The sequence below is a fragment of the Aplysia californica genome, unplaced genomic scaffold (genome assembly GCF_000002075.1).
Source record: "Aplysia californica isolate F4 #8 unplaced genomic scaffold, AplCal3.0 scaffold00461, whole genome shotgun sequence".
Taxonomy (NCBI): domain Eukaryota; kingdom Metazoa; phylum Mollusca; class Gastropoda; order Aplysiida; family Aplysiidae; genus Aplysia; species Aplysia californica.
The window spans coordinates 134533-157883 of NW_004797731.1; the positions used below are offsets into that span (position 1 = coordinate 134533).

General features: G+C 38.7%; 1 protein-coding gene across 1 annotated transcript in view; it reads right to left on the reverse strand.

Annotated features, from left to right (window-relative positions):
- Positions 1 to 23351, reverse strand: part of LOC101858958 (dedicator of cytokinesis protein 9) — a gene marked incomplete in the record, with an annotated part of 134470 nt that overhangs the window by 6924 nt on the left and 104195 nt on the right. Inside the window, 9 exon segments of the mRNA XM_035971558.1 lie at positions 6867 to 6900; positions 8318 to 8456; positions 10795 to 10895; positions 11475 to 11671; positions 13432 to 13642; positions 16339 to 16479; positions 16733 to 16846; positions 17748 to 17870; positions 18747 to 18856. Of these exon segments, the coding sequence (XP_035827451.1) occupies positions 6867 to 6900; positions 8318 to 8456; positions 10795 to 10895; positions 11475 to 11671; positions 13432 to 13642; positions 16339 to 16479; positions 16733 to 16846; positions 17748 to 17870; positions 18747 to 18856 (1170 nt within the window).

The window sequence follows — 23351 nt, forward strand, 5'->3', positions numbered from 1 at the left end:
GGGGGGGGGACTATCAATCAGGTGACGATGGGAAATTATCCTAGTGTGCCCGGAGCTTACAAATTCAAGACACAGAAGACGATAACTAAACTGACCACGTGAGAGCGTTCGTTTCGCCACGGTTGGCGAAAAAAAAAAATAGGAGAAAAAGCGGTTGTTACACGATTATTTGTAATAATATACATGTAGTTTACTTTCTCAGAGCATGTCTATCTTTCCCTCGATCCTGGTACGTTTGTTTTAGTGTGTTTTACGGCACAGTAAGGTCATATAAGTGCCGGAGATTAGAGGTGTTGCAAGAGAGTAATAAACACCAAAAAAGGAGGGGAGATAAAGACGATAGAATGTTTGATAGGAAAGAAGTAACAAACCACACCAGAGCACCCGCCAACCACCCACGATCCTGGTATGTTTATCAATTAATGGACTATTATGTAATGGTTGAGAATATTCTGTACCCCTGTTGACGCAGTTTTGATCACCTCCACCTTGCCTGTCAAGCAAGGCTTAACTGGAAAAATTAAGAATCGAGGGAGATGCGACATTTGCATCATCCCAGCATACAGACTGAGGAGATCACAGTCGAACCTGCTCCCCCGATCACCTGACTTGCACAGACGCCCCCCCCCCCTTCTTGCTTAAAAAATTAAATTATTATACGTGTATTTTGACATTGTCCAAGTGGACCACCTGTTTACTATAACCACTTTTCTCCTCCTCAATGGGTGGTGTTGCCGTGGCCAGTTTCGACTGTACTCGATAAAAATTAAAATAGATTTCCCGGGGAATCGATGAACACACGTCTTTCGCGTGCATTGTAAAAGACACTTTTTGTTTTGTTTTTGGTAAGTGTTTTACGGTGCTCGCAACTGCATAAGGTCATATTCGCGCGCGGGACACATCTAATATTTTCAGTTGGTAGGAAATTTTGAATTTTGCCCGGGTGGCGGCCGAATCCTACTCTTATCAATTTTAGACCACCAAGGGATCTTTAACGTGCGCAACTTGCACATGGCCCTCCGAGATTTTTCGGTCTTGTCCAAGAAGGTTAGATGCAGATCTTTCCTACCAGTAGGTCAGGGGTGTGGCTGAAAGACAGCAGTAAGAAGGAGCCAAGGAGTAGCAGTAGAAAGGCAACAGGAAGAGTCAGGAGCCCAGAGGAAGGGGGGCAAAGGAGGTGAGGGGGTGGGGGCAGAAAGAGGAGACGAAAGCAGGCGACAGAACATTGCTAGAGAACAGGAATGGAGGTGAAAGGAGACCATTTTAGAGAAGAAAATTTTTCGGTCGCTACCCGGATTCGAACACGGGACCTTTGAATGAGAGGCCAACACCTTAACCTCCAGGTCACGAGAGCCCCCTAACCAGAGCCCCCTAAAAGAGACTAACCAGAAAACCACGAACGTCAGTTAGGTCAGTTAAATCGTGAAATTTTATTGTAAATTAAAAGTCAGAAGGTGCTCGGGAAATAATAGATACAATGTATTTTTATGGTTTTTGTCAATTCAAAGTGCAGGTATTCTAAAGCGTATTATGTTGGTAAAGGAGTATTCTTTTACTTCCCCTCCCGTCTCACACTCAGCGACTAGATCTAGATGTCCATTTTCTACAACACATTGATGCGTTAAACACGAATTTCCGTTGCAAATTAATACTTTTTGAAATATTTGATGGTTTTCAATCGCACTTTATCACACTTGGCCAAATAATTTCCGGGCTTTACACCAATTGGCCCCCCCCCCCCCCCCCCAATTCCCCCAATAATCCCCCAAGCGAAAAAAAATCTGGGGGGGGGGGGGGGTTACAGGGCTTTTTATTTTTACCCATAATTTGATGTTTTGCAGTTAGGTTTGAAATTTTCTTGAAAATACTTGATTTGCAACAGTTTTAGTGGCTATATATGTGTGATCTGCACCGAAAAAATACTGCAGTTTGACCCCCAAAGCAGTGCATCTGTGTATGGGAGTGAAAGTAAAAGATTATTGGTAAAAGTAAAGTAACCCTTGTTTTTTGACAATTCAAAGTGCAGGTATTCTATAGCTTATGTTGATAAAAGTAAGGTAACCCCCCCTCCCCCTCTCTAGAAATAAGTCAAAGGTTTCTCCTCACATGCCGTCACAGCGACCCAAAATGTACTTCAGACCCAGGATGTGAGCATCTGGTCGAGTAAGTTCCGAATGGAGGGCTCAAGTTTACTTTTACCGCTTTATTTTTTTGGGGGGTCATTTTTTGTTATGTTGTCAACACACAAAGTTATCCAAAGACAATGTGAGAAAGAGTGTCAGGGTTAAGGAGAACAGTCTTCACGCAACAAGCTACAACCACAGACATGAATTATATTATGGTCGCTTTTAAAGACAAGCTGGCAAACCCAGATTTCGGGGGTTTCCAGAAATATGGACCTTCCCCAAAAGCGGGCATTGCCCTACCTATAGGAGAAGTTTGGTTTTATTGGTGTGTATATTTGTTCGGTTATAGAGAAAACCTCCCTTGTCTTATAAAGGAGCTGAATACGGATCCAAAAACTTTACCTTCGATTTTCTCAAAACAGCATTTTTCGGGATAGCCCCCTTGTGCTTAAAAAAAGCGACCTTATCCTAAACCGTGCACTGTCATGGTCGCTGCTCTTGGCTCAAAGAATAAAAATTAGTTTTAAAAATTTACTGCGTGCGCACCATGGACGGCCCAATCAAAGGCAAAACACCACTTAAGACTTTCCCCTGGTATAGTCGACTGCATGCGACACACCCCCCCCCCCTCCTGCCCTTCATCAAATTGGCTCGAAACTGAGTCAAATCGTGCGCTGCGCTCCATCGTGAAATGGAATGACGTAAACGTACACAATTTAGGATAATAATATTTCAACACGTCAATGGTCACAACTCAAAGGTAAACACACAAAAATCCACAAGGGCAAAACAAAAAAATCAACGTGTGTCACGCGCACGCATTATATACAGTTGTATAAGCAAACAACACACAGACACGTGAGACATTGCCTATAAAGGTCAAAGGGTCGGGGTCATGTGTCACGTCACGAAGCCGGGTTGTCCATGTGACAGGACGCAAAGAAATCCAGCATGCTGATTTGTCGGGTGATCCTGCCGTGGAGCTAGGAGTTTTGGGGTGGGGAGAGGGAGAACCAAACAAGCAAACTGGCACGTTAATAATATATACAGTCTACGATCGAGATTTAACCCTATCCGTACGTCGTGTTTTACTATCGTATCCATACGACGTGGGGAACTCTGTGCCACCACTTCTAAAGAGGAAGCTTACTGGTTAATCCAATCCGTACACTTTGCATAGCAGTCTGTCAAAATGATTTTTTTGAGAAATACTCAAAGTTTCAAAGAGATCTTCGTACTAGGAGTACTCTAAAATGTGAAGAATACAACCCCGGGTGTACAAAATGACCCCAGGGCGTACGGATAGGGTTAAATATAATATTTTTCTAATAGCCCCCATCGACACAATTTAGAGCATTCATATTTTAAAAAGCCGTGAACGCCCGCAGTCTGTCCGCTTAAAATTTTTCGTTTTGTTTGTTTGTTTCTTAATATACTATCTTTTATATCATCATTAAGACGCTGTACAAGTGGAGTAGATTGGATCGTGCTGAATGGGACAAGAATCTCATTAGTGTACACCGGCAATAAAACGACTCCCACAACGTTTCGGGCCGTACCCCCCCCCACACACACCTTTCACCTTTTTTTCTTCAGCGTCCATAAAATAAAGAAAAAGCGACCACCACATAGGTTTACAAACACGACCAAATACATAAATGACGGAGATAGATTTAACATCTAACAAAGAAGACATAATCACAACAGCAAACAAGATGGGACAGGTCTATTCACTTTGAGGGGGGGGGGTAGGGGGTGGTAAGAAATCCATGGAGCCAATAAACAACAAAGGTAGAGAATCTTTTGTCTAAGTACAGAAACATAGAGGGAAAGAAAAAACTAACTGGACCTGCCAGTGTGTCCCTCGAATCCAACTAGATCAGACGTAGGTTTACACCAGAGAGAGTTACACTTGAGACTGACATGAAACAACAACAACAACAACAACAAATAATAATAATAATAATAATAATAATAATAATAATAATAATAATAATAATAATAATGTACACCAAATAAAAAAGAGACCTAAGTCGCCCTTTGTGAAACAAAGAACAACAACCCCCAAAACAACAACAACAACAACCCCCCCAAAAACCGCTTAAACTTGCACAGATAGAGGTGCCTTTCCCCCTCTCCCAAAGTGGTGCGCTGATTAGTGGAAGCAACAACAACAACAACAACCAACAACAACAACAACAACCAACAACAACAGGAGAAAACAACAACAACAACAACAAACACATTGAGTGTAAAGAAAGAGTTGCTGAATGGAGGATGTTACAACAAGAGGAAAAAGGGGGAAAAGAAAAGAAAAGTAAATACATTATGTTGTGCGTTGTTTTTTTTTGTGTTTTTTTTTTGGGGGGGGGTGTTTGTTTCTTTAAAAAAAAGTAAAACAATGACAATACTTTCATTCATGTTTTTACTTTCAAATGGTCCAGTTAACATGCTAACATGAGACTACAGCCAGTTTTCGGGAGAAATTCTCGAAGAATCCACATCCTGGCAGATTTCTCCAAACTATAGTCACGGAGCACCACGCAACAGAAGCAATAACCATCACACATCTATAAAGCAAAACTACAGTCAGACCTGCTCTAACGCCCACCTGTCCAAGACAACCACCCGTGGAACCGACCACTTCTATTCCACCTCGCCCCCCCCCCCTTTTGCATTTTTCTTTCTTAATTATGATGGCACTGTTCAAGAGGACCACCTGTCTAAGGTGACTACATTCTTCCTCGACACTGTATGGTCGTCTTGGACAGGTTCGGCTTCATACTATAAATAACAATAGCGGTTGTTCACCTCTAGAACGTTTCGTTATACGGGCGTGGTGACTACACTATGGGGTGAAGAAAAGTAATATGAATGAATGTCAACAAAGAAGTACCACCCCCTTCTTCTTCACAGAAAAGCTGTAGTGACACACGTTGACAATATCTACCAAGCAACTACACATAGACGTGTCCAATGTTAACCCAATTATAGAACCTTTGTAATAGAAAAGGGTGCTCAAAAAAGTGCATACAGACTTTACATGTTAATCAATACAGAGTCCATTAAGTTACATCTGGAAGAGAATATATAGCAAGGGAGTTTTAGGATGGACAATAGTCACAAATAATAAATATTATCTAACTTCATTTGTATAGTGCGAGAGGACACTTGTCAAGTTGATTTTAAAAAAATGGAATTTCCAGCTCTGTGAAGCCGACTCTATCAACACACGAATATATTAACTCACTGAAGACGCACATTCTGCATATGTTTGAAGACGTGTTGTTTTGGGTTACTTTAAATAAAAAACAAGACATAACTTCCATATTCATACTGATATTTCAGTTCTTTTTCCTTTATCTGAAACTTAAATAGACTGGCAACGATATGCATGCTATCAAAAATTCCAAACTCGTGTTTTTGATTTGTGTATAAAGGTTTGAAATGAGCAACAATGTTTGTCTTTGGTCTGCTGCTGATCGGGCGTATGTCTGCTACGTCGACAAAGAGTTAAACTGTTCATTTGTATTGTGGCAGAGACATTTGTATTGTGGCAGAGACATTTGTATTGTGTATCAACATTGTAACCCTTATTTTAGGAGCTTAGGAGAAAGAAAACAAAACAAACAAAAAACCTCAACAGAAGACAGAAAGGAACTGGTGCACAGGAAAGTAGCTGTCCTAAATTCGTCCCAGTTCGACTAAATTTGACCATGGCCTTCAAAATCAAACTTGTTTATTATTCAAGGTCTTGATCTGAATCAGTCCTAATGTGCCAAAATGGTAGCTTTTGCACCCCCCCCCCCCGACCAAGGCCTCTACTCAATTCGATAGAACCCGATTGGCTGCGTGCAGTGTGCACTATTATTCAGCAACAGCCTTAGTGCAACTGAGTATAGGCCCTACGCAGAGGACAGTGTTGCACCTTTGTACTTGTACAGAAAGAGCAGTCAAAACTATAGATAGAAGTCTACTTCTATTCATCATTCAAAATATCTGTACATTCTAAAATGATGTCTGTAGCATGTAAGAAAGAATAGTGAGTTATGTGCTCGGCAAAAGTCTGTTTTCAAATATAGGAACTGTGCTTTCATTAATGAGAAGAAAAAAAATGTGCGAATAGAAAAAATAAATAGCAAATGACTGTCTATATCACTGGACATCCAGATGAACATACAAAGCGTGCATACATTTTTCGAGGGGCCACCCAGTTGAAAGAAAAATCTTATTTCAGGGGTCTCAAACTCAAATTACCTGTGGGCCACTGGAGGTAGAGTCTGTGTGAGCCTGGACCGCATTAGGTAGTCAATGAGAAAAGGTTTCAAGTATTTTTTTCTTTAAAAAACTATCTTATCTTCTCAATCTTTTCCAATAGCAGTTCAAAACAAGAATGATTTTTCAGAACATCAGCTTCTAGAAAACGAAATAAAAAGCAAGGTGCTTGTGAGAAAAATGTGATGGCCAAATTAAGATTTAACTTTGATATCAAGTAGGGGGCGCAAAATATCTTTCTGCGGGCCTCAATTGATCCGCAGGCTTCAAGTTTGAGATCCCTATCTTATTTGAACACATTAATTATCTACAACAAAACTCCCAACTAGCAGCAATCGTAGCATTACCTGACACTACAAGAAGCTCATAAAAGAGTAAATCTATGAAATATTGAACAGATATATATATACGAGAAACAACAAAGGCAGACGCTGTGGCTACCTGCAGGGAGGTCTGCGATCTTACCTTGTCGATTCGTCTTCAAATCCAAAAGCACTACCTAGAGACACATGGTCATAGCCAGGCGGGAACAGAGGATTTTAGCAAAGGGAAAAATAATCAAACCAGGAAAGAAACACAGGCAAGATAACATAACTTTTTGATGACAGAGTCATTGGGAACGAAGTCACCAAGTTCCCCTCCATCTTGACAATCTGAACCTGCTACTCCCCCCCTCCTAACTACCGTTCACAAGTTCTCTCCAACTTGACTATCGAAAATACCCCCCGCCCCCACCACTCTCAACTTAGAAGCCTACAAATTCTTCTTATCTTAACAGCAGTACTTAAAAAATGAGCAAAATACTATTATATACCAAAAAATGAGACCAAAACCATCCTTTGTGAAACAAAAAAAAAAGGAGCATATCATACTTCAGGGATTCTAAAAATGTCTGAAAAGTGATACCCGTAAAAACATGTCTGGAAAATATTCATGAAGATAGTGTAAGTGTAAGCAATTTAAAAAGCTGTCACAAAATAACCACAATGACATGCAATAATCGCAGTCGCAACAAGTGCTGTCACTATGACAAGAAACTGAAACAGCAGACACGACTTACTTAGAGGTGACCGGTGAACTTAAAGTACAAAACAGGCCAAAAAGACCAAATAAACACACACAGAGTCAAAGAAGTAATTCTGTCATCTACTCTTACACATGCATAGCTTAAAAAAAAAAAGTAACGAGTACATGAATATATAAAACTAAACTTGGTAAACAATTTCCTTTCTAGCACTGCTCCCCCCCCCCCCCCTAAAATTTTTCTCTCTCCTTCTGTGACGAATCCGCTTCCAAGAAACTTGTAACTGAATATTTGACATACAACCCCCCCCCCAACCTGTCTTAACAATACTTTTACAATTGAACTCTCTCCTCTGAAAAACTGATCTAAATAAATTCTTTTCAAATTTAAAAAAAAAAGATAAAAAAAGAACATAAACTAAAGCACAAAGCACACATATATATTTGCAAAATTTATTTGAAACATTCCTCAGACCTCATTCCAAAAGAAAAATTCTCACTCTCTTTGTTTTGGTCTCTCCCTCTGTTTCTTACAACACTTCTCCCTTGTTTTACTTAGTCACTTCTGATAAATCCTACACCCTGATGTATTGAGTAACCTTACCATACAAAAATAATTATTTTGGTCAGTTATGTAACTCTGCTTGAAACCATAAGTCTTTACTCTTGCCCTCTACTTTTAAATATGAAAATTATTTTCCGTCTTTTTAATTACTTTTTTAATAATTACCAGGACTTAAAAAGAACAAAGCGACTAGTGAAAAGAACAGAAGATGCTGCTGATCCACAAAAGAGCTAACATCTCTGCTCCATGGTCAAGATGGGACACTTATTTCGAAAGAGAAAAGTTTTTAAAAAACTAACCAAACAAACAAAAGACAAAAAAGTCTTACTTTTTCTCCCAGTAAGATGGAGAGTCTCTCGGCAATCTCCATGAAGCCTTGCTTGAGTGACTCGTGGTACTCCTTCTGCTCCGTGGTGATCAGCTTAGCGTTCAGATCCAGGGCGTCCTTACAAGTAGTCACAAACTCTCTGATATGTGCAGAAGATAAGACGAAAGAAGGTTAGAGTTTAGTCGGACTTGTCCAAGATGACCACCCATCGTCGAAGAAAAAAAGAGGTTATTTTATAGGCCCTACAGGTGGTACATAAGAAAGTCAGAGTACAGTCGAATCTGTCCAAGACAACCATCCACTGTTGGTCAACTTAGAGAGGTGGTCCTCTTGGGTACTGTCATTATGTCATTCCAAAGTATAAAAACAACACCCCTCCAAAAAACCCCCAAAACAACAACAACAAACAAATAAAAACAAATGGGGGGGTAGTGGGAAATGGTCCTTTGTACAGGGGATTGTCTTCGACAGGTGGTCATTTGAGCAGGTTCAACTGTATTTGAATTGTGTTAAACAGATAGCCTTCTTAAACAGTGTCATTATAACTAAGAAAACAGAGAAAACACGCGGAGTTGGGATGAGGTCATTTGTACAGGTGGCCATTACAGAAGGTTTGACTGTATTTGTTTAAAGGCACAATCAACACAATATTGCCAATTAAGTGTCAATGAGACAAGGACAACTCTATTGATCTCATGCTGCATCAGCAGCAGAGTTCTAGTTACAGCGAGGGTTGGGGGCACGGAAGTCAGCTCCCTGTCGCTACTCTGGCAGGGCTGACTTAATTTTTGGTACTTTTCAACTTCAAGTTTTAGGTGTATTTATGTAATTATGGTAATTATCATATCATGCACCCAAAGCATTCATTTCTGCTCTCGAAACTCAAAAAAGAACGGACATTGTAACGTGTCTGGTTATTCTGTTAGAAACGCTGGTCGCCAGTGCTAAATTGTGACATTTTTGGGACAAGTATAAATGAAAAAAAAAAAAGTATTAAAAAAAATGGCTTGACAAAAATCGTCGACTTTTGGAACATGAACAACATAACATTGATGGATATACCCAGTAAAGATTGTATCTGCACAGATGATAGAAAGCTGTAATTTTGCAATTTTATCCGTCTGGCCAACAATTCGCAAAGAAGTAATGCCTTCACATACAACTTTAAGTGTCAAATACAATTGTGAATATCCGTACATTTTCTTGAAAGTTTATAAAATTTACGCTGTGATCTTTCTTCGAAGAAGTACAAATCGATTTTATTGCCAGAATACATCAACAACAAAACATATGAACAGTATCTGTTACACTCCAGAAATTCCTTATTTTTCAAAGCTTAGTCTAGGTTTTGTAAGTTGACTGAAGAACAGGGGTAACTTGTAGAAACTGGATTTGTTTTCAGAATAATTTATAGCTTTGCAATGACACTGAATCAGCATCAGACTTTTGCAGCTAATGTTTCCGTTTCTATGACTATTTGCAAAAACTGACAATGTTCTGATTTCTTAACATTCATAAGTGCCCGTGCACATTTCAGACACAATAACTAAGAATGAATATTGAATGTATTAGCTGTCACAATTTATAATCCTACAAGAAGTTTATTTCTACTTATGCATTTACACAGCTTGTGTGTTTTTGAAAAATTGCATATCTTTTTAGTAGTAGGCAGGCTGCCACAGACACAGCATACTTTATGAACAAATGCAGAGTACCTTCCTCTTGTTTATCTAATGGTAAAGCAAAAGCCAATGCTGGGTGTATTTTGTCAAAAAATACAGATGCCTATCTTTTTGATCTGATAACCTGATTAGTTTTATCTGCGCACATTTAAGATTTCTCATGGTAAAAAACATGATATTCGTAGTCAGTTTAAGAGAAAACAGATTTTGGAGAGATCTATCGAGCTGTTTCTAAATAAATAATCTTTTATTCATAAGTATGTAACTAAAAATAGGACAAATTGGGTATTCTACAAACATATGTCTAGAACGAAAACTAAGGCACAGAAATTAATAATTCCAACCCAGAATAAATCTCAAGACACTGAGCTTTTAGTACATCAGCGTTTTTGGTTTGCTGTGTTGGAGGGGGAATAAGTTATATCGTTTCAAAAGTTGAGAAAAATGTGAACTTCCTAACAGACATCGGTAAATCCCTTCAGGGCTTTTAACCCCCTGACCCCGAGCAGGGGAGTTCCATCGGGCTGCTGAGTCACACTAATTTAAAGACATAGAATCAGGAGAAAAGTGACGCCGTAATCCGCACACAAAACTCAGTTCTACAAAGACAAGAAAGCAATAGTACAGAACATAACAAAAGAGAATAAAAAACTGACATCCAAATTAAAAATTCATATACATGCATAAGTTATTTTAAAAAACTATGGACACATACCCAAAATTTCCCCAAAATAAAAAGTTCTTTTCTTCTTTATTTCTCTTTGACACAAACTCACACAGCAAACAAGGACTCACCTGAACACAGCCTTCAGGCGATCGCTCTGATCAATGGGGTACTTAGAAATCTTCTCTGGGTTCAGAAAAGCTTCAGCATATGCCAGGGGCCCTGCGTTTACCTGTATACAAAACAAACTTCTTTATCCACTTCGTTATACAAAACACACTTCTTTATACAAAACATACTTCTTTATCCACAGTGCAATACAAAACATACTTCTTTATCCACAGTGCTATGCAATACATACTTCTTTACCTACTCCTTTGTAAAAAACATACTTCTTTATCCATACTGCTTTACAAAACACTTCTTTAGCCATGCTGCTGTACAAAATATACTACTTTATCCACAACATATTTAAACCCAAAACAAATCTTCCTAAATATAAAAATTGATTAAAAGAAATAAACAGACCCAAAATAAATGTTCCGAAATACAGAAACTAATTAAACATTTCTAGAAATCCAAAAAAAAAAAAAAAAAGAAGAAAATCTTCAAAAACATACAAACAGATTTTTTTAAAGAAAGTCAAAATAAATGTTCCAAAATATATAAACACAAAAAATCCAAAAACAAACCCAAAAATTAATTTTCAAAATTATTCTAAAAAATACAAACCCAAACAAACCCAAAACAAATCTTCCAAAATATAAAAGCAGATTGAAAACAACTAACAAACCAAAAACACACAACTGACCTGTGCACTGACTCCTCCCTGCAACTTGAGCTGCAGCCGCTTCATGTCGGGAACTGGGTTGTTGATGACCTCTCGGAGGTCACTGACCTTGACCTGCATCTCATCGATGGCCACTTCTATAGGGGTCAACACTATTTCCTTGCGTCCTCCCTCTTGCACCTCAATTCTTTTCTTGACGTAGGGGAAGGAGTGAGTCGCTGAGGGGGCGAAATGTTTCATGAAAGTTACAATAGTGAAAACGTCTATTCCGTTAACCTTTTGAACCCCGAGGTCCTGACCCTGACTGTACTACTTCCCCTGAGTTCCTGATTCATGGGCTTCTGCTAACAGTCAAGGTAGTTAAAGGCAGAAGTGGAGCGCTGATATATTGGGCATTTGAGTGTTCTTGAAAATAGCACATTTACAAATTTACATTTCTCTTGCTTTCTTTTACGTGTTTCAGTAAAGTCCACACAGAAATGTGTTTAAAATGAACATTAAAAGTGATAATAATGCCTTGCCGCCCCCGGCCATTTCATTACTTTGACGAGCCCCTCGTTTCCCCACAATGCCTCACATATAGTGGGACATTAGCGATTTCTTAGGATATCACCTTTTCGACCATTTTATGTCAGCTTCACTCAATTATCTTACATCAAATATTCTCAACCAAATGAAACAAAATGTTTTATGTTTAACCCAAGAGAAAAAGTATATGTCCAACCTATACTATTTTATAAGGAAAGGTCACCCTGTGCAAATATGCAATAAACTATCAAATAAACCCCCCCCCCCCCTCCACACACACATACACACACACTTGGACCCTTTTGTCAGGCACAGACACATTTTTAAAATGTCTGTTTCTCTGTCAATAATTTTCGTCCCCCTAACTGCTGCCTCCAGAGAGAGCTCACAGTGTTGGTTTAACTCACTCACTACTAATAGCCATTTCCGGGGTCGCTATTCCCTGTGTACCAGCCATTTTAAGGGTAATTTTAAAAAAATCACTGTGCTTTTGCTAAGCAACATAGAGACTTGAAATAAGGAACATTGTTTTTGAACATAATAAAAATGAAGATTGCTCTGATGAAATTACAGCTCTGTTTTGTCGTTACTTTTTTCCAAGTTTTCAAAAATTGGTCAAAAACTGCGCTCCCTTTGCCTTTCTTACTCACGCCCTTCCCCACTACTGCAACCCTAGATTTAGGTCTTGGGGGCCCTACTAAACCGTACTCTTTTTTGCAAATTTCCCAACAAAGTTCATCATAACAATCTTCGGCCAATTCATCGGTTTCTGAGTCACTTTCGTCGTCAAATGTTCGAAAACGGTCAAAGAAGCGATCTACCATTGTGGGAAAGGTAATAGTAAATTCACTTCTAATGGTGCCTGTTGTAAAAATCAATAACTCAACTTGCGCTCATCCGATTTTGGTTTCATTTTTTTTCTAATGAAAGATAATTGAATGGGCTACGAAAAAGACGAACCACTACCGCAAACAGTGCGGTTTAACGTGAGAACAAAATTCCAAAGTGCGAACTGCGAGGGTTGTGGGTGTGGTATCACAGCGTCAAAGCTAATTTACCCGCAACAGTTGCGGTTTTGGTAGTGAGTGAGTTTAACAAACAACACGCGATTTACACATGTGTGCACAAACCTTTTTCAAATCGGAATCGTTGATCATTTGCACAGTTTTCTTCCCACACTTCTCACAGAATACAGTTGTACTTGTATCTGTCAAGGTCATGATCTTTCAAATGTAGGGTCACTAAACCAAAAGCATCATATCTTCCCTTCCCAACCAAGACTTTTCTTTGAGCCACTTCCCCCCACTGACTCATGGTCTATTTTCCACTGACCCACGAACCCTAATCAACAGACCCATAGTCCCTCCTCTATTATTGACCCACGGGCCAAACTATCAATGACCCAAAGACTCTCATCCACTAACCACTATCTTTCCTCCAAGCCACTTACTAGTTATGATGAAGCGTCTCTTGTGCTGCTCCTCTATACTCCCGTGTTCCTTGCCTGAGCGAGTGAACGGCAGCTCGTACATGAAGCGTCGGACATTGTTGTTACGCTCGAAGTCTGTCACGCGCGTCGCCAGCTCCTTATCGTCGAAGTACGGGGTCACATACACAACCTGGATGTACGCAAACTTGGGGTCAAGCTCACTCGGGGCCATCTGAAATCCATAGACACAACAATTATTGACTGAAAAAGGACATCATATTGTATGCATAGTATACGATTCCACCATAAGCCATATTGAAAAGTAACATTCAAATAACTATACAAGCACAAATACAAATATAATTCAAATACCATACGACCCAACGCAGCGGCTTAGACTCTATCTTCGATCACACCCCAGAACCCGGCATCCACCCTCAAGTGACTGGATTCAGGGAAGTTTTAGTGCCTTATGCGTATTAGCCTGCACATAATGTGTGATGATGGGTTTCAATACCAGAACTGTGTATCAATTCTGTGTGTGAGTGTGTGTGTGTGTGTGTGTGTGTGTGTGTGTGTGTGTGAAGCCTGGGTGGCCCACGGAACCTGATACTGCCAATAACGATGGACATGTTGTTTTCTGTCATGAGTGCAGGGCATTTCTAATTCAAGACAAATGTGACGAAAAATTTGATTGAGTTTTTTTAAATGACCTCTTCGACAAATCTGTTCAGGTGTTTAAGAGAACTGTGTTATCTGCCGACCATACGATGTTTGTTCCCTCCTTTGTCTTCTCTTTCCACCATTTAACTTTCCTGTTGTTTCTGCAGGATCGAGCTTGTCTTGCCTTCATACTGCCAAAATACTTACCCTATCAGAATTGAATGGCTAAAACAAACATTTAAACCCCCATCATTAAAAAAAACAAACTGGAGTGAGCTACATCATTTTTCAACCAATCACAACACCAAAGTCCGTCCGTGCCACAAGAAAAATGAGCATTTCGTAATTCAAAACAATTTTTTTTTGAGGGGCCTGAGTCCCGACATCATCATCATCATTGCCTTTCTCACCCTGCACCAGGGTATAGGCAACGGACAAACACTTTCCACCTTTCTCTATCCTGGGATAGCCTTTTGATGTTATTCCATGTCTTCCCACTTTTCTGGACATCAATATCTGTGATTCTTCTCAAAATTGAACGCAGTCTTCCCCTTGATCTCTTACCCTGGTGTCCTGATATAGTACTTGATATTTGTGAGATACATAGAAAAGGAACCAGCACGATAGCAATTGTTATGCTTCAAAATAAAACAAATCAGTTAATTTAGTTTTGGTTTAGTATGGGGTTTTACTGTGCTCGCAACAGCATAAGGTCATATGAGCAATGAGCGCACGAAACACAAGTTGGTTGCATTCGAAACAGTTCTCTGTACGGCTGGGCTCCGGTCAATAATTAGATTTTAAAATGTTAAAAATTAAAATTTTGTCTAAATATATTTTCAATTTAAAACAACTTTCCTTGATAACACAAATTTTTTAACAATTTTCTTTTCATTATAAAGTTTCCCATAAAGGCCAATGGCCTTCATAAAATCTAAAATTCTGTTGGGAACAACGACGGAAAACAGATCTTGCAATTTTTTGCATCTAAAATATTTTCTTCGGGTCTCTCTGAAGTCTAGACATTCGGTTAAAATGTGTCTAATGGTAAAATCTGTGTCGCATCCGACACAGAATGGCTTCTCATCTCCCTGAAGGAGGTAGGGCCTACTTATGTGTCAGGGTCGTGTGCCCGATGCGTAATCCAGTAAAAATTACTTCGTCTCTTCTGAAAAGGCCTGAAGGATTTCGCGGTCCCAGTTTGGGTTTAATGTTGTAATAATTTATTATTCGTTTGTTTTTTCCAGTGGGTCTCCCACAGACTGGAGGTGTACTTTTTTACTTTATTTTTAAAGTCAGTCTGTGGGAGAGTGTTCGTCGTTGATCCCAACAGAAGGGACAAGCATTCCTTCGCCAGGTAATTTACCTGCTCATTTCCTCGGATGCCTACATGGCTAGGTATCCATGCGAACACGATATTTTCCCCGGTTTCAGTCAAGGCATGTATTTTTTGTTGTAGCCCAACTATTTTTGGGCGTAGGTGCGTGTAGTTTGTAAGTGAAGTGATGCAAGACAGAGAGTCAGAAAGGATACGGAAAGATTTGTAGGAGAGTTTTCTTCGAAGTCCAGTGCCATGTCAATGGCAGTGGCCTCTGCAGAGAAAATGGAGGCTTCAGGATGGAATCTCCTCTGGAGTGTACTGTTTGAAGATAGGGCTGCGGTGCCCACATCACAGTCTTTTTTGGAGCCATCTGTGAAGATAAGCTCCGCACCGGGGTATTTTTCTTTAAGTCTTTGGTATTCTGTTTTAAATGTTTTGGTGTTTGTGCTTGCTTTGTCGTGTGTGGTCAGCTGTAAGTCTACTTTTGCCTTGGTGAGGTGCCACGGAGGGAGGTCAGGCAAAAAAAATGGTTGGACGTCTTGTTTGGAAAAGTGTATGTTTCTGAGGTCCTCAAGGACTCTGAGGCCGAAGGGTTTGATGAGTTTTTCGTTGTTTCGGAATTTGTTTATGGTGTCTGGGTTTGTTTTGAAAATGCAGTCGTGTGCTGGGTTCTTCGGTGTTGAGCTCTGTTTAATTGCGTAAAACCATTCAGGAAAACAGAAAATTGTTTGGGATTTGAATATGATGATGATGATGGTGATGATGATGATGACAATATTGATGACAATGGTGGTGATTCATAATTGGTTGGGGGGTTTTTCATCCTGCAAAGTAGGGTCAGAGAGATTCAAGCCTTTTTCTTAGGACAGAGATGCATTCTACAGTCCAAGAGAATGTTATCAGGATTATAAACAAACAACAAATTTGCACATGTGTGCACAAACCTTTTTGGAGTCGTTGATCATTTGCACATTTTCCCTCCCATACTTCTCACAGAATATTTTGTACAATCGTTCACGTATCTCTGTCAAGGTCGTGACCTTTGGCTCTTTGTAGATGTATTCCTTCTCATCCTCAAAATAGGTCTGAAAGAGAAGAAGGGAAGAAAAGCATAAGTACAACATGCTGAGAGTGGCGAAAAAGTTTGCTAAAACAAAATCTTAACACAGGAGCCAAAATACATTCCGTGAACAATCCACAGTGGTAAAATAGTAGGTAGGCAAATACAGACAGACAGACAGACAGACGGACAGACAGACAAACAGACACAGACACACACACAAGTTTCACACAAAAATAGAAGATAGTATTTAAGTGTTTTTTTAGCAGTTGTCTCACCTGACCGTAGAGAGCCACCATGTAGTATTTTCCCAGCAGCCTCTTGCCCGACCGCATTACGTCGATGACACTGCCATATGCTGTGGACAGGTACTGGTAGCTCTTCTCCAGTTTCTGACAGGGGGGGGAAAAGAAAGAGTTGTTTTGTTAGGCAAAGTCAAAGTCTTTCAGAATCTTAGTTGCGTTTTACTAAGTTGAAAGGTATTTGCGACACAAATAGGTCATATAAGTGATGAAGATTAGAGGTGTTACTAAAGGGTAACGAACAAACAAACAAACAAACAACGACAACAACAACACAAAAAAGGAATGAGAGAAAAGGACAATAGATAGATCATAATAGATGTTTGATAAGGAAGAAGGAGCAAACCACACCTGCCCAGAAAGAAATAAGGAAGTTATTTTTATCAAACAAATCCGTCTGTGTGCTAGGACCCTGTTTCCCACCAAGTCCAGGATGGCCCTGACATGCAGTGATGAAGTGGCGTCGTTCTTAATCATCGAAACAGTGTCGATAGGGGCATAACACATATAAACAGCTGATTTGACACTGTCAAGGACACTCTCAGAGCCCATGGCTTGACCCTCCTACAAGCCACTCAACTCACAGCAGGCAGACAATGTGTTTCTCACCAGGACATCAACCAGTACCAGCAAAAGGAAAAAGTTAAAGGTGATTAAGTTATTACAAACAACTATAGAAGAATTAAAGCAACCTAACCCATTCCCCACCAAATGGAAAAGAAAGAGGTAAAAGTTTGACTTGATCAAGTAAAAACATAAACATGAAAAACTGACAGTCCAGTACTCTCAAGGAAAAAGGCAAGAGATGGAGGACAGGTGGCACCCTCCAATAACATCATAACATATAAAGTCCAAATGGCTAAAACATCAAAAAGCACATCTGGCTGATAAATCAACTTTTTTCATAATAAAAAAACAACAACTAAAAAACCCCAAAACACAGCAGAAAAAACCCAGAATAAGAACTCTCTCAGATTGCAGAACCAGTCACCTGGAAGTCCCGCAGCTTCTCGTAGATGGGAATGACCAGCTTATAGATATCACCCAGCACCTCATAACGCTGAGCTTTCTCCAGGCACTCTGCACCTTTCTCCAGGAAGTCTACAAGAGTTTCCTGCCAATGTGAAAAAAAAAAATATATATACAAAATTATTGTTCTTCAATTTGTCCAGCAGCAAATGAGTACCTGGCAATTGGCTACAAAAATGCAGAGGGGCCCGGATTAACTCAGACACGTCGGGGATTGACAAATGCGTTTCACACATCCATAATTTGGGTAAATCAATATATAAATTAAAAAATAAATATCAGTTGTGGAATGGCAAGTTGTACAAGTTTGTATGATTTCCGTTTTCCTGTTATCTGTGCACGACTGTCAATATATGAAAGACAGTGGTATACACTGAACAGACAGCAATGTTTCTCTAAGAACAGAGATGGTGAACTGGAAAGAGGTGACTGATCCACAGAGTGCTGGTGACGTCATGTGAGTGCATGATTGAGGACCATACACAACAACATGCATTTAAAACAAGCATTTTCACTTTACTGTTTTTATTCCATACAGTGACAATTTCAAGCTTCCAAATCATGGTTTTATCCAATGCAACTATAATAAAAACTTCAAATTTATTTCTTTACAGCTTGCACAAACATAAACACAGACTTCAATTGATATACTTTTTTGTCTATTTCATCTATACAACCAGAAAAATTTCACATAGGCTTTACCATATTTTTTAATGCAATCATAATGTACTTCAACTTTACATTTTTAGATTTTATACAACTAAAAATCCAATTAAAATCTATCTTTTCACCTTATCCTATTATAAATAAGCATTTCAATCTTACTTAACAATAAATACACACTTTAGATTTGTCTTCATATCTTATCATCTGCATGAGGATATATCCTTATATCATCCATCAATGGGCACTTCAACTTCGTAATCTTTGTTAATCTACACGATGAAGACATAAGTCTGACCTCTGTGTACTGCACGTCCTGCATGCCACTGTCGTCCTTGATGCCGGCCTCCTCCACCACAATGTTCGGGGAGATGAAACCAAAGGAGGAACAGCCCTGTGGGTACGACCCTGAGGACACACAAAGACACATCATGATACTCAAACAGACTTTATTGCCACGTGTATTCGACTAAATAGTTGGTATGATGTTGAAAATGTAGAGACGTGATTTGTTAACATGAAGGCTTGTGTCAAATGCTCCTTTCAACATACCTAGCCTCAAAGAGAAAGGTTTCATTGCTATTTGCCTTATTCCTAAATGAAGATAATCTATTGAGTTTTAGTCTGAGTAGAGGGATGCATATCGACACAGTGATGTTCATTTGGCACTAGGAAAAAGGAAGAAAGACAGACAGAAATGACAGATGATGAGTAAAGAAAAAGGAACTACCAGTGCCAGTCCACCTCCAAACCATTCACACAGTCTATCTGAGTCTTTTGAAAGGAAAAACAATTCATTTCATATTCGGCTCACAAATACACCAGAAAGACAGTCGCAATGGAATCTATGAACTAAATCAGACAAAAATGTTGACATGGTCTATAGAATAACAAATCCAAGAAATTCAGAAAAAATACATTGTATAAGAAGAGAAACAGGCATATTTCTTGGCTAAAGAGACACATTATTGTAGTTAAAAGGATTTTGTTATGCAGAAGTGACCAACTAAAGAGATCATATAAATTTTCACTGTTATTTCAGTAATATGCATACATAAAATAAATAATTTTTTTTTTCTGATATCTGATAAAACAAAACAGCAAACTTATTAAAGATATTTGAACTATTAGAAACCACCAAAATGAAATAGCAATAAAAGATCAGAATTTTAGTATTTTAATTCATAAAAAGATGAAGGGAGAAAACCCTCTTCGAGGACCTTTAGCTTACGGGAGAAAAGAAGTGAAAATATGAGTGCAAGAATGCAGAATCTAGTATAAACGTAAGGAGAACTGAGGAACTTTTTAAAAAAGCCTTAACATTTGCACTTCTATCTAATATTTGTGTCATAAGAAATGACTCAAGTCATTGAAGTATTTACTTTCATTTACTTCTGATTTTTGTTGTTGTTATTACTTAACAAAAAGTAGAGAACTAAATAGAGCTAAAAGCACACACACAAAAAAGTACTGAGCAATGCATACAATAAATTTTCAAAAATGATCCTTACTTACTGCAATAGCATTGAAAACAAACTCAAAACATTTCAACAATGTCAACAAAACCAGTGACAAAACACAGCCAGTACAATAATTTTGAACAAAAAAAAAATCAACAACTTTTGTTATGTACCAGTGCATAACTGAGAGAATGTCTAAAATCTACGTCCACAAAAACTGAAAAAAAAACAACACTTTAGAACATGAAGGCTGGAGAGGCTTGTAGTTGAAGCATGCGACACAAAGCAGCCTCCATCTGATTGGTCTTCCTAGAACTACAAGCCAGGAAGCTTGAACTACCAAAGACAAAATAGACTACGTTGTAAGCAGAGGAGTAAATGGTTGAGGTAGACCTAACCGTCCCAACAGTAGCTTTCAAAACCCCCAGATTCTACACACACGGTGGGTCAAGATGGTGGGCATTAGCCAAGTAACCCCCCTCCAAACCCTACACACACACTTTTCTGCATTAAATAAATTCAAGCTATTCAAATTAGAACTGCAGCAGAAGATCTCTCAAATTGACTTTAGAGCTAAGTTCTAATTATTATTCGCAAGTCCGTCTGGAAAGTTCATAATCTTTCTGCAACATTGGCAAGTCCATGAGATGAAAAACTGCAAAACAGAAAACGCATTTGCAGATACAAAAACAGGCTTGTGTACTGAGACCTTCAAAAATGTACGAATATGTTATTTTTACTATGTATTTAGAATAAAAATGTTACATGCTACCTGAGAAAATACGTAAACGGGAACTTTAGACATGCACAGGGAAACTTAAAAGAGTAAATAACAAATGGTGCTGGTACAGATATCAGTCTCGTGTTCTTTTGGGTTGATAGTTCGAATACAAAGGTCCTCATTCTCATGATTTCTTCAGGAACATTGTCATTTTAATTCCGTAAAGTTTGATCTACATTTTCACCACATCTGCACTTTCGATTCTGAACTACCTTTAATGACATAATTATACAAGGAACACTATATTATCTACAGGAAACAAGGTTTTAGATTACTCTTTCATTTGCTTGTTAATCAAACCCTTATCTTCACAAATATTTTACATACTTCGACTCGATGGTTCAAGAACAAACGTGTTTGTTTTCAGTTTCAGGCGATCGAGTCGGGCGATCGGCCCGATCCAGCCGTAGTGGGCATAAGTCTGCTAGGCACATGTCAAATACAGCTACCCAGCCACCTGGTAGTAGACTGAGCAATCTATCTCAACTCTCTAACTTCACCGCGATTCATTGCAGCTTTACGCCCCTTTCAACTCGGTAAGGTCACAGACTTCAGGCAAGACAAACCAAAGGACATGAAATATTGAGAAGAACATCTAGGGCGAATTTGAGCCATGCTGTGACACAAGGACAACGTTGAGAAACAATTCTGATTGAGCAAGAAACAAGGACATGAAGTGATAATGACAACAACAAAAGAATACAAAATAGTTATTCAAATTTCTACTGACAATCAGGTACATTATTATTATGTTACATCAGTTGAATGTTGTACTTAAAAATTGCTGCAAAAATTCTACGTAAAATGTTTACGAAGCGGCTCCTAAGGGAATAGATATCTTCATTAACAGATCAAACTGTAGTAATAGCCAGGTCATTACACATTGACAATAACAATCATACACAAACATTTAAACACAACAACAACAACAACAAAAAAAAGCTAACTCTTTTGAGAAAGTATTACCAACAGACGTTTTGCCAATCTTTATGGACATTATGTGGCATCCTTCTTTAAATTGCAAGAACATTTATGTAAGGGAAAGTCAAATGTGCACGTGCACATGTGTTTGTGGGGTCAAAAGGGCGGAAAAGGGGATAAGAGAGATTGGAGGTAAAGGCAGGAGGAGGGGGAAGGAAAGAACAATAAACAATGAAGACTGCAACAGACAAACTTCTAGGCGAAAGGTAGAAAAGGTAAACATATTTTGAAAAGCCTACTACAAGCTAGTTTTTTCATTATGGTCTACATTGATTTTATATTTATATAAATATATAATAATCATGTAAAAAAGACAGGTGGACAGCACATAAAAACAATGTCATCTCAACCGTGTTGGAACATGTATACATAGGAATCGCACTATGACTTCCATCACTGCCAAAACCCTATTGAGAAGCTGCTAGCATTAAGAATAAAACATATATACCTATGCTAGATACTCCTGTAACTGTGGTCACATCTAGCATAACACAGACACTGACCAGAACTTATGAGCATAGAGAAGGAAAGCTTTATTTTTCTTTTCTGCAGCAAGCAATGTAGCATGGGGAACAAAACGAAGCTCGTCCCAAAAGCAGTATAAACCAAAGTTCCTATAGTCCAGGAGTCATTAAACTATGGCCCGCAACCCAGATCCAACCCGCTTTATCCACTGCCATGCCACCATTCTCCCCCCCCCCCCAAAAAAAACCCTTGGAAGATAAGCTTGTAGCGTGCTCAGGACTTGGTCAACAAATGATTTTATCATTTCAATTTCATTGAACACTACAGTGAAAATTTGATGTGTTTATAAAGACTTCATAACTTTCAGCAAACATATATTTTTCTACTGTAGCCTGTTCAGTGTATTGTGTTTTTCATAATAGATATATTCGTTCCGCATTCTGGGTTCTCTCAATTATCCGGCCCACGCTCTGCATTCTTTCAATTATCCATCCCACTTTGCACAAAGTTTGGTGTCCTCTGCTATAGTCTCTATGCATTTCAGATTGTTTTCAGAGGTTGTAAATGGTCACGTCCACAGAGAATCAGCTTTTACTGTCTACAGAACGGGTAACTAGTCTTATATTAATTTAAGAAAAATTACCTTTTATTGTGTTAAAGAACATAACATATCCGTTCTTATATCAAGTGGTAAAAGTTTCTAGTCAAGAGAATACTTGGCTAATCATACACTGACAGAATTATCATAATAACTTTTGAGTGCTGATGACAGATATCAGTTGTTCTAAACCCACACATTTTACCCTGCTCTGACAACCAAAAACAAAAAGGTGCAATATTAGGAACAAGTAAAATAAAAAGCGAGGAGTTTTTCTATGTTTCAGAAGTTGAATTTAGATAAAGTAAAATTACAACAAATAAATACAATTATTTATCTCTGTGTTATGATTACTGATCAAAAGGACAACTTGAGCTGAACCATAGGCCTACTATTATTGTTCTGCGGAGTCTATTTCATTTTTTTTCTACAGTGTTTAGACTGCACAGATTTCATATTAAGCTTAGTTATGAATATAAGTAAAATATAACCAAGAACTTCAATCTCGTACAGATGCCCCACACGCACGCACGCACACACAAAAACACATAATATGTAAAATCTGCATTCCTCTCGGCAGATCACAAAGTACAAACCAACAATAATATAATACGAAAA